General features: G+C 42.4%; 1 protein-coding gene across 2 annotated transcripts in view; it reads right to left on the minus strand.

The window, feature by feature from the left end:
- The window catches only part of epha3 (eph receptor A3), a 107,367-nt gene that overhangs the window by 17,717 nt on the left and 77,238 nt on the right, over positions 1 to 12,412 (minus strand). For both annotated transcript variants that reach the window (XM_064310338.1, XM_064310339.1), the window contains exons 9-13: positions 12,167 to 12,231; positions 11,328 to 11,453; positions 9,439 to 9,624; positions 5,602 to 5,663; positions 667 to 876 (exon numbers count right to left, since the gene is read on the minus strand). In XM_064310338.1, the coding sequence (XP_064166408.1) occupies positions 667 to 876; positions 5,602 to 5,663; positions 9,439 to 9,624; positions 11,328 to 11,453; positions 12,167 to 12,231 (649 nt within the window). The remainder of the gene's footprint in view (positions 1 to 666; positions 877 to 5,601; positions 5,664 to 9,438; positions 9,625 to 11,327; positions 11,454 to 12,166; positions 12,232 to 12,412) is intronic.

Raw genomic sequence — 12,412 nt, forward strand, 5'->3', positions numbered from 1 at the left:
AAACGTTCTGCAGCTTCTGTGAACACAGCTGGGCTGAAACGTTAGATGTTTGAGCTGTGATTTCCCTAATGTTACCATATCTTTTCAGTAGTCCCTCACAAACAAAGACATTTCCTGAATTTATGTTAGCTTTATCTTTCTCCTTGTTTTATTTATTTTTAGTTGTCGTGGGCTTCTGGAGCATCGAGCATGTGTGTATCAGAGTGACATATGGGGTAATTAATCTCCAGAACTGAATAAATTTCAGGAGACTCTGCGGTGAGAGAGATAGAGGAAAACAATGAAACTGCGTGGGCCTGATGGCTGTGCTCAATATCAGCCTTGCCCTGATTGGTGTTCAGCATTCCACCTCCTTTCCAATCACAAACTGGCCAGACAGTGAGGGGCAGGGATATGCACTCCCATTCTCTCCCTAAACACAAGGATGGAAGCCAGGACCAGACACCAAGATTCCAGTACAGTTAGCTGATTAAATGACTGACATGTTTAAAAGCAGATTACTGTATCCACTTTTGTACATGCTTTAGTCAAACAAACTGTTTGCCTAGTCACTCGAAGGTTACCAGAGACACACTTTCAAAAGGCAAACAAGTATCCAATTCTCCAGGCGCATTTAAGAATCCATGCTTTGTGCTTGGACGTTTGGGGTCGGCGACTTCGGCTCACCCGTGTAGTGTAGGCGGCCTCGGGGTCGTCCTCCAGCACGCGGGACAGGCCGAAGTCGGAGACCTTGCACACCAGGTTGCTGTTGACCAGGATGTTGCGGGCGGCCAGGTCCCGGTGCACGTAGCCCATGTCTGAGAGGTACTTCATGCCCGAGGCGATGCCGCGGAGCATGCCCACCAGCTGGATACCCGTAAACTGGGCATCGTTCTTCTGTAAAAGGGAGAGACATTTACTCACACACATACACGCATAATCTCACTGAAAAGTATGCTTTTCTGAAGGATGTAGCTGTACCAAAAGATCAAATAACAGGGATACTAGAAAAAGTGTTACTAATGACACACTCCTGTATTAAAAATGACACTTTCAAAGTTACATTACGCCTGATGTGTCAAACCAAGATGGAAATACTGTCTCATTAATGTTAAATCCAATAGTTTTGCTTGACTATCCGTTAGACCCACAGCTAATTCAAGCCTGTAATATTCACGCATGCGTTATTTCACAAGGCCACATTTCTCGTAATTACGAGTCCTTTTCTCGTAATTGAGATCCTTTTCTCAAAATTACAAGAAATTCTCTCTCAATTACAACACAGCAAGAAAAAAATATTTTTTTCTGAACAAATGCGATACTCTGTGAGGGAGTTGGAGTTTTGGGAGACCAACCGCGACTGAACAGGGGGTTCTTTAAGCTATTAACCAGAGGTAAAATAGCCACAAAGTCTCAAGTGACAAGGGAAAGGAAAACAATACTCCTTAGGGAGAGTATCCCAAAGAAAAGCTCTACACAACCCACGTACTGGGTAAAAAAGAACTAAGGCTTAAGGAGTATGAAAATAAAACAAAACTGCCGGAGCAGAAAACGGGGCAACTCAAAGAAAACAGACCTCGAACCGAGGCTGAAAAAGTAAAACCCTAAAGAAAGAATACTGAGCTTAGATTGTGGCACTAACTTGTTGCCAACAATCTAAAAAAAAGCTAAAGACTGTTGTGCTAATTTTATAGCCACAACAATCCAATATCGCAGCTCAATCCTTTACCTTTACCTTTACCTTTACCTTTACCTTTACCTTTACCTTTACCTTTACCTTTACCTTTACCTTTACCTTTACCTTTACCTTTACCTTTACCTTTACCTTTACCTTTACCTTTACCTTTACCTTTACCTCGCTTGACAGAATACCGGCTCTCGTGCAACATAAGTGACACTGAAGCAAAGCTTATCGGCTTGCTCAGGGTTTAAATAGAACACCAACAGGTGCAAATAGTAAAAGGAAATTTGCACGTGTATAATTCAATCAACTCAAATGGCCGTAATAACTGAAGAAAAGGTGCATGAAAAAACCAATGGCCGTAATAACTGAAGAAAAGGCGCAGAAGGAAAAGAAATGGTGGCATCAGCCAAAACCATGACATACTCATATGTTGGACACGCCTCGATTTAAAAATAAGTTTCATTAAGGAGTGTGGTTTCAGTGCAGCCGTTGTTACCTTACTGCTTAAAGGGGAATTACAGTTAAAACACATATGGGCTTATTTTATTTCAAATTTTCTTCTAATGAATGTGTCGACCTTCATTTTTCGATTAGGTATTTTGTTTTGTTAATATTTTACGATGTTTTGTTGCTTACCTTCACAAATTCAGGAAGTAGAACTAGGCAGCATATCATTGCGCGACTTCAACGCTATTCTTTTCTTCTTCTTCGAAGAAAAAACCGGAAACCATACTACTATGTGGACTTGCGAAAAAAAAAATAGGTCCTTGTTTCTTACGTTAGACATGTAAAAGGAAATAACTAATCGAAAAATGTAGGTCGACACATTCATTAGAAGGACAATATAAACAAAATAAGCCCATATGTGTTTGAAAGTGCAATTCCCCTTTAACTACTTGTTGCTGTTTTTAGCTTATGAATATAATATTCAAATAAAACGGATTGTTCAGAAGTTAATATGAGCACGTTTGCTGGGACCACCTCATGGCCTTGTGTTATACTTTTCTTCCTGCGTTTTTAAGGATTTAATCTACAGCGTGCTAAATGAGCCACGCCCACATACTATTACGCAGTCAGTGACGTGCCAATCAGATCTGTCTGAGGAAATTAAAGCAGTCCAATCGGCAATACTTCAGACCGGTTTGAGTGACAATGGAGGTGCAATTTATCAGTTAGCCTAGGGTTCAGTCTGCAACCTGACCAGTGGAGACAAGGCAATAGACATGACTAAAACAAATGATGTCTAGGCTAGGTCAGCACCTTCACTGCCTGCATTCCAAGACCGGTTCCTGTTTGTGGGAACTTTCCTGGTGGCTCCAGTCTCATTGATTGACTTTGTGAATTTCCCATTTGTCCTCACTGAAGCTCATAATACTGTAACACATTCCACAGTGTCATATTTTTAGGAATAGTATTGATTCACAGCTGATCTATAGAAATGGGCTTGCCTGAGAAAGATTGATAAAGATAGTATGGGGTATTAGAGTACAAAATTGTGCTTAGTCTCACCAGTAACACCTAAAGAACATGATTTTCACTGTACCTATTGGACATTATGGTATGGTCCAGCATAAAGGCAGAGGCTAGAAGATATGATCTGAGAGAGGCTATTAAATTTTATATGGAGATCTTGCAAGATAGATACAGTCGATATGGAACTGCGGTATTCAGCCTGGAATCCATAAGCATGCAGAATCATCTTTCCACTGGACATTTTTATGCGCTAACTTTGCAATATATCAAATGCCTCCACAATAAATGGTTGGGATTGGACAGTTATGAGGCAATATTATTAGCCAACTAACCTCCTTTATGTATGCAATGACAAGCAAATATGAAGGCAGTCACTCATTTGGAACATTTCAAATAACTTGAAAAATGTAAAAATAACACATATTGCTTTAAACCTTGTCCGTGGCATTTTGTGAATTTAGTCACTCATTTGGAACCTATCGAATAACCTGAAAAATGTAAATAAAACATGAATTACTGTAAGCCTTGTCCCTAGGGTTTCGCCCAAATTTGAATTCAAAGAAAGTTACAACTTAACTCTCCATACGCATATTATGCAGCTCACTCTCATCTTTCCCCTCAACAAATGCATAACCTCACAGTCTCAAACGTGAATGAACCAGCTGCTACCAAAGAAACACAAACGCAGTGAATGAGCAGAGAGAACACAAAACAGGTCTCCCAGCCTATGTCTGCTACGCCTCTCAAAGCACACCGGCATGTAACCACTGTTTACATTGGCATGTCTGAATAGCCATTTTAAATTCAGCGATATCTGCTCTGCTTGCACAGGATTTGAAGGCAAACACGAAGGAGGGAGCGCTTTACAGAGGGAAAGGGCGGGTAAGACGGCAAGGCTTTACAGAGGACTCCTCAAACCGGTGTCGCTAACAAACTGCAGCCAGCCACCCCTGGTCTGAGAGATGTTTAGATGCATGTGCTGTGTGTCCATCTATTTGTGTAAAATAGAGGGAAGAGAGAGTGAGCAGGAAAGGGAGAGGTAAAGGGGTAGAGAGATGGGGGAGAGAGAGATTTGCCAGTGCTATGTGTACATACCATAAGTGGGGGTGAATATACTCCAGACAACCTGGTAGGGAATGCAACTCAAACTCAAAGTTCAAAGCACAGCTAATAATAGAGGAATGAACTGCGGTGAGGGAAACGGAATGACGGGCTTCTGTGATGAAGAGCAGGCCTCCCCAAAATCTGCAGGAAATTGCTGTGTAACTTTGCAACCGTGCTGGTGCTCTTTTTTTGTGTGTGTGAAATGGTACGCAGGCACATGTGGAACAGAAGTGTCCTGCGAACTTGGGGCTCGTGTCAGCTCCTGCTGATTTGACGCCATGATTCGCCTCATTTCAACTGCCCAGAACCCGTCCGTAACGTGAGGTGCGCTGCGTAACTCCGGCGACCACGGCACAGGCCTGCCTTTCAGGTCCTTTCAGAAAGCCAGGCCTCTAATCAATGCGAAAGCCAACGAGCGAAAGCATGTCCTGTTCCCCATTATAACCATCAGGCCTCGCTTCGCTTTTCGCGGCCCTCAATTACTCATGCTATGACAGACGCTCCGTGGTTCGTCCGGCCTAGTGCCCTTTCTGGTAGACGCTGGCAAGCTACACGGCTCTGAAGGCACGTTTCAGTCCTGCGGAGCCACATGCTTCACAGACTACAGCGAGGCCTCGAATGCACTTGATGAAGGTCACCCCAGCTCACTTTAATGAGCTTGTTAGTTCATTTATCAGTGTTTTTCAGATGGGGGCCTGCCCTCATCTACCACAGAAGTTAAACAAGAATGTTTGTGTGTTTATTACGATGCCGTTTTCAATTTGTGAATGAGTTTTAATTCAACTTATTAGTCTATTTGACAAGGTGAGTGCACATTATAATTTTAATCTGGAGACCGGGGGCTACATGTCATTTGATTGTTGGAGGAAACCCACACAAACTGCGAGAGATCATGCAAACAGAGAGGATCCGGGCTGACATCTCCATCTTGCAAGGCATTGGTGCTAACCACTGTGCCACTGTGCCTCCCAATGAAGGACTTTCGGACTGGTGGGAGGAAATAACTCCCAAAAACATGTACAGTCACCAAGAGTGTAATCCTAACTATACACTTTACTAGCCTGAAAATCAACCAAAAAACTGCCTTCCACCCAGCACGTAAAAGCACACTAGGGGTATCACCATTAAAATTAAAATAAAAAAATAAAACAACTTCACAATGAATTCTTTCAAAAATTGGAAAGGATTAAAAATAACAGATTGTGCTTTTTCTGTTTTTCCATCAAGCTTCCATCAAACACAGTACTTTGAACAGTCTGTTAAATGTACATTGCTCAGCACAAGGTGACATAACAAGCCTCTGGCACAGAGTGACAGGTGACAGACATACAGTAACTGCAGTTTATTGGCTGTGTACTCACGCGTAGGAAGCTGTCAAGGGATCCATTCTCCATGTATTCTGTGACAATCATGACTGGTTTACCTGTAAGAGTGCAAGAGATAGAGATGCTTTGAGTTGTACTGTTGCTTCGGATGATCACAAAAAATGAAATGAATAGACAAATCAGATGCTTCACAATATCCTACAATTAATCATTGTGAACACACACATATATGCAAACGCACCCAAGCACACACATACGTACGCACATAGTTTTTTCAACATTCTGTATGATCAGACAGTTTTTGCTCAATTTTTTATATGGCGTTATTGGCAAGCCTTACTATATTCATATGGTGAAAAGGCATTCAAGCCACAAACAAATCATCTCTCAGGAGTTACTATGGAGAACATTAAAATTATAACAGAGCCCTATGTCAGATTTCAGCTTTTAAAATATTTATAGGGTCTGCGGCTACAATACTTTCTAGGCTAGGCATGAATAACTTTCAGAACCCTTTGACTGATAGACTTTGAAAGGCCCGTGCAAATATGCCGTATTGTCATTGAGCACTAACTGTCTGTCCGTACATGAAACCGCCCCTCCTGAAATCAGAGGGTTTTACTGGAGCTGAGAATTTATAGTGCTCAGCCCGGATGCATATGGGCGTTATAAAAGAAGTTTGGTTTAGCAGCTGCAGTTTTACGGCTTGTGGAGTGAGCAGGGTGGAACAGGGGGACAGACCAGGCTGGCTCTGTGTAGCCAGGCGCTGGGACATTATCTGGAGCCCCCGTTCTCTGCCCCCCGCCCCCAGCTCCTGGAGAAGCTCGGTGAAGCATTGAGACAAAGGCGGCCTCGTAACCATGACTTATGGCGGTCCCGGGTTCGAGAGCGCGTCCTCCATCCAGGATGAGGAGCCGTGAATGAACTGAGAAGACCGGCAAGGTCAGCCGTCACCCAGCTGACAGCTTTATTCCCCCCCTCTCTCCAGCGCATAAATTACATCTTTTATCGTCTGCACCTTAATTCAGTCCCTATCGATGGGCTGAGTTAAAAATGAGGGGGAAAACCTCTCTGACCGTCTGACTGGACTGTTCTGTTGTCACGTTATGTTTATTAGACAAATGGCCTTATTTCCGGAGTCATCTGCTGGGTAGGGGTGTGCAATATGAAAATCTTAGATCGTGAACGATCAGCCTTTGAAGAAAGAAGGGAAGTATCGTGCTTCAGAGCTACTGTATATTCTGTCAGAGCGGCACTAACATAAGAGCAGCTCCTGATCCCAGGAGTCAAACACACAGGAGGTTAACGCATGCACTCCTCTGCAGCCATTGTGGACCAACCCTCTCATCGACGTGCCATTTCTACAGTTTCAGAAAGAAAAAAAGATAATTCTGCTATGCCCTTTCTCGCCACATACTTTTTTGATATCGAGAACCTACTGTGTTCTCAGAGAAAATGTCGATCTTGGCTCCACAAATATTTGACAGAGTGCACAGCCAAAAGCTGCAGGCTAAATGAGGTGTGAAAGTCTCCAGATTATTAAGAATTAACGGGGGCTGAGTCAATAAATCACCCCTTGTCCGTTGCTACGGGAGATACGTGCCAACCCCACAAAAACCGACCTTCACCCCTGCCTCCCCCCCCCACCCCCCACCCCCCCACCACAGCCCCCCGAGAGCTTCTTTCAGTCATGCATATGAGCTCAATGGCCACCCCCTGCCCCCCGCCCCCCATTCCTTGCCATGCCGCGGTCCAAAAACAGAAAGAAGCGGCAGTTTGCAATTACGCTCCATGATATTTACAGTTGAAACGTTCACAGTGAGAGCGCGGCCAGATTTACTGGACAAACAAAAAGTACAAAAGTACACGTCTGAGTGATTGTTCCAGTACAGAAAACAACACCGCTGACATAGAAAGTAAAGTTTTCAATATGCGTTATGTTTTCTTTCTTGGCAAGAAAAAATCCAAAAGATTACGACAGATGCATAAACTCATAGCATTGGTCACGGTTTACATTTGCATTTTGCCATTTAGCAGATGTTCTTATTCCAAGTGACTTACAAAGGTCCATACATACATGCATACAGGGTCAGGGAAAGAGGAGAGATGGTGCCAAGTCATGAGTCATAACTGATAGTAGTTGTTAATAGGTAACACTGTCTCTATGGCAACAAAATTAGCTATAACTGTACCTTGTATTAGGGGGTTCCAAATCTTACAAATATGACTGCTCAACTTATTACTATACAATATCTATATACCACGCAGAAATGCACTTTTTTGTGTGCTTGGATGCACTACTTGTAGTTAACATGTAAACCTACAGAAAATTGAAGTGCCATAGTTCCTGGAAGAGGTTGATTGACAAATGGCAGTTTTTAGTTACTGCATTCTCAAGGTAAAGTTAAGTTACCCTCAATTGATATACAGTACCTTTTGTACATTAGCACCTAGATGCAAAGTAACATGGGAAAAGTTCTTATATACGGGATGTGAAAACGTCAGCTTTTGGGCATGATACAATGTGGATAAAAATAACATTTAAACTACTAAAATAAGTCAACTATGCAAACTCGTTTAAATTTAGCTTTTATTAGTTATAAGAGATATTTACCCTAGGTCATTATCGTACTCATTGGGAGGAGGATGACAGAAGATATTTCCCTTTAACGCGCAAGGGAGTAAACCTGGTGTTTCCGCTGAACAAGGAGGGAGTAAACAAGGTGGCTGAGAGCTCTGACCAAACTCTGCAGTTTCCAACCAATTACTTCACTGTTTCCCCCCCAACCATAACACTTTGCATTCGATCAGAAAATAAAATCTAATCTGTAAATAATTGTACTTTTGAGAACCCTCTCCGGAGGTACTGGACTATCGATTCAAGGCACAGAGGACTGAGTCTTTGATCGGGAAGAATAAAAGAGATTGATCCTATGAAATTTATATTGTCATATTATTCTTCAGCTTGAAAAAAGGCCTGACATTATAAGAAAAGCGTACCACAGAAGGGCAATAAAACGGGGGCTTTTCAAGAGGAGTTTTCCAACTTTACAGCATGTGTCAATTCCTAACTATGAACAGCCAGGCCTAAATCACAAGCACTCACTCAGAAAGCCCACGAGCACTATAACTAGACTTCATAAAGAAGCTGAGAAGCCTACCCCTTGGCCCCAAAACACACACACACACCCACGCACACACACACATAGACAGACACGCACACACATATAAATTGACAATAATTTGATAATGAAGATAAATTGTATTTTTACACAGGTTCAGATCAGTTTTAAGAACAGCAAAATAGCTATAATTTGCAGCCGAATGAAAGAAATATATTTTTACTTTGAGAAAATTAGTTGGTAAATGCCTACATCATAAACAGTGAATTGAAGCGAAGATAAACAGAATAACATTGAATCCTGTGATCACAAGGGCTACTTCACTCAGCATTTGGACTTTGATCAATGAACTATTACAAGTGTTTCTTTCTCACTTCTTACTTCCACTCGATGTTGTTTAGAGTTAAGAAAACAGACTACTTGCAAAAATACTATTCTCCGCTATTCTCAAACCAAGAGCACAGATTTGGTAAATGGTAAATGGACTGCATTTATATAGCGCTTTTATCCAAAGCGCTTTACAATTGATGCCTCTCATTCGCCAGAGTAGTTAGGGGTTAGGTGTCTTGCTCAAGGACACTTCGACACGCCCAGGGCGGGGTTTGAACCGGCAACCCTCTGACTGCCAGACAATCGGTCTTACCTCCTGAGCTATGTTGACTTGGTCCCGGGCGCTACCTGTGTATCTGGTTTCTGTTATGGCCAATCTCTCGATCAATTAAAATAGTTGAAAACAGACAGACACACTTACTGCGAGTGACCACGCCTTCCAGCCTGATGATGTTGGGGTGGTCAAACTGTCCCATGATGCTGGCCTCACTCAGGAAGTCCCGCCTCTGCTTCTCTGTGTACCCCGCCTTTAGAGTCTTAATGGCCACGCAGATCTCCTTCTTTGATGGCAACCGCAGGCGACCGCTGCACACCTCCCCAAACTCACCTGTGCAGGGCAAAACCAGCATGGAGTCTCACAGGACCAAAACAAGCAGACAGAGAAACAGTAATCAAGAGAGAAATGGCTTCAGGAAGATCATGCTGTCATGACGAATCTGAGCAGACACAATCAGCCTGTGATATGTGTGGACTTTTGAGAGAAATGGAGAATTCAAAATGATGTACACATTAAGTCATTTTAACATGTGTCCATGTATTCCTTTAAGACTCTAAGTCTCTGAGGCATAGGACTGTATATCAGCAAGTCCAAAAATTTTTGCTAATCATGAACGACAGATATATTGAAATAAAAGTAGAAGAGTACACAATCCAACAAGCCCACCTCCAGCCCATCTACACACACACACACACACACACACGGTGCACCCCATCTTCCCTCTGGTATATCTGCAATTCACCTATCAGACAGCACAAATGCAAACTATTATGGCAATTAGCATCCTTGACTTGTTATGGGAGAGTTCATTTTGAAAAAATGTAACATCTGTGCGGTGTTCTGGCATGCAGGTGTGAAGCTTTCCAAGGTAGGGAAACCTGACAGTAAGCCTATTTCAAAGCCACCTCCTAGGGTCAGAGGATTCAGTAAAATGGATGATGACAGCAACTTGGAGAGAGAGGATATGATGTCACAGAAAAAGAATGAAGATCATATTCACATCTAGCTTGTTTCATTTGATTTGTAATTATTTCCCACAAAGGATTTGAGAAAATAGGCAGAATACTAATGACAATATCTGGCAAAACTTATAACAGGAGTGATTACAGATTGTCTAAAGAGCAGCCGTGTTTTGACTGGCTGCTTTAAGGAGATATAACCTGCTCAGAAGGCTATGCAGAAAACTGAGCTGCTTGTTATTGTGGGATGTACTGCAACAACAGAAATTTTATACATCCATCTCAAGGGTGACAGTGATTTTAAAATGTCAGTTCCACCACACCGCAAGGGCAAGTCTGGGTCACAGACTAGTTTCAGTTATCAGTTATGTTACAACCCTCCCTCTACAGGTTAATCCAAAGAGAGGAATCCCTTTCATGTATATTTGCTGTTCTTATTATGTTTTTGTATAGATGTAATTAATATCACAATTTCAGAATGTTGACATTTTCATACTGAAATATGAAAGTCATAAGCTATCTAATGTCAGATCACGAATAATCTTTCATTTTTATTCTCCCTGCTGTCTATTTACAGAGAGTTTAGCCAACAGTTTAGAATAGTAGTACCTAAGAAGTTCTGAAAGCAAAATTTGATATTTGTAAGTTTACAGGCAATCTCTACAGCAATATCTTCCATTGTTTGATCAGTGCATCGTCTGCTCTAGTGACTGCTAGAGTGGTCAATTACAGGGAGCTATCTCCATATCACTGCTGCTGCTCCAGCACCTGTGGTGGAGTGAGAGGCAGCCACAGAACCTGGTTCTTAATGTCCCTTCTGGAGATGCTGTACGGTTACCCAGAGTACCGAGCTATTTACAGTAGCAGGTGACCTGTTAAGTCCAGTGAAGTGGTGCTGGGAGAACTCTCATTCTCAAAAGTTACAACAAAAACCCACCTCCAGCTGAGGTTTTAAATGATTCTCTTTTCTACTGATTGACACAACTGCTACCAGCAAATGTATTTCCCTTAAAGTTTTTGACAGCTACAAATCTCTGCGATCAATGGATATGTGAAAAGTATTCCGTCTCATACCTGCACCGACCACCTTGTCAATAGCTATGCAGGAGGCGTCTAATTCTTTGGCAAATTCGTGGACAGCCTGACTGGGGTCCTCGTAAGTGTGGGGGTCCACGTAGGTCCTGATTCCTGGCAGCCTCACTGAAAGAGAGTAAAAGGGAGTGTTTCCTGTTAAGATAATTACATCAGTGACCGATCCAGATTCGCTTCAGTGTTATTTCAAATTTGGAACCCCATATTGCATTCCTATGGTCTCCTGTTTGGCAGGCAAAATCCACTTATGTATTCAACTTCTGACTTTGACACAATGTGTTTTGAAAATAAACTGCATTAGTTGCCTTATAGAAATACATCATACTGATAGTAAAAAACTGATTGAAAAACCCATTTAACAACAAAAGTGAAAGTAAAAATAAATTATCAACTAGACATTCATAGAAATACTAGTTTTGTAAGGACTAAGCATATGTGCCATAAAATGGAGGTTCTGAATACACTAAATATCTTCAAGAACAAAGGAATATTGGAAGCAGATTATAGAACAGAACGGCATGCTGACTTATGGTGGCAGTAGCAAGTGAGAGAATACACTCCACAACTGACTGAAAACAGCCACATTCTGACAGACAGAAACAGTGCAAGAGTGACAGAAAGATGGAAGTTTATAGGAACCAGACTGCCAGCATTAAAAGGACCGAAATACGCACGCGTGCTGTTGACAGATAGGAAGCCTGACCAGGACTGAAGGACATATGTGTGCCATAAACAGATAGGAAGTGTTATAATCACTGAAATATGCATGCGTACAGTAGACAGACAGGAAATGTTGGAATGACAGAAAGGCATGCGCTTACGGTGCCCGTTGCCAAAGTGGAGCCTTTTCTCATCTGGATGTTTGGATTTCCTGTAGCCACAAAACCTGTCAACCAGAAGACGAATTATCAGAAGGTAGGGGTCCTGGCTCTGAGGAGCGCCAGACCTGGATCTGTGCGAGAGGTTTTCGGGGTGTGAGTGTGGAACTGTAATGCGAGTGAGTACTGAGCAGACTGCAGCGGGAGGCCAGATCTGCCTGTCCGCCAGGTTTTCTGGTCCACGGAGCA

The sequence above is a fragment of the Anguilla rostrata genome, chromosome 15 (assembly GCF_018555375.3).
Source record: "Anguilla rostrata isolate EN2019 chromosome 15, ASM1855537v3, whole genome shotgun sequence".
Lineage (NCBI taxonomy): Eukaryota > Metazoa > Chordata > Actinopteri > Anguilliformes > Anguillidae > Anguilla > Anguilla rostrata.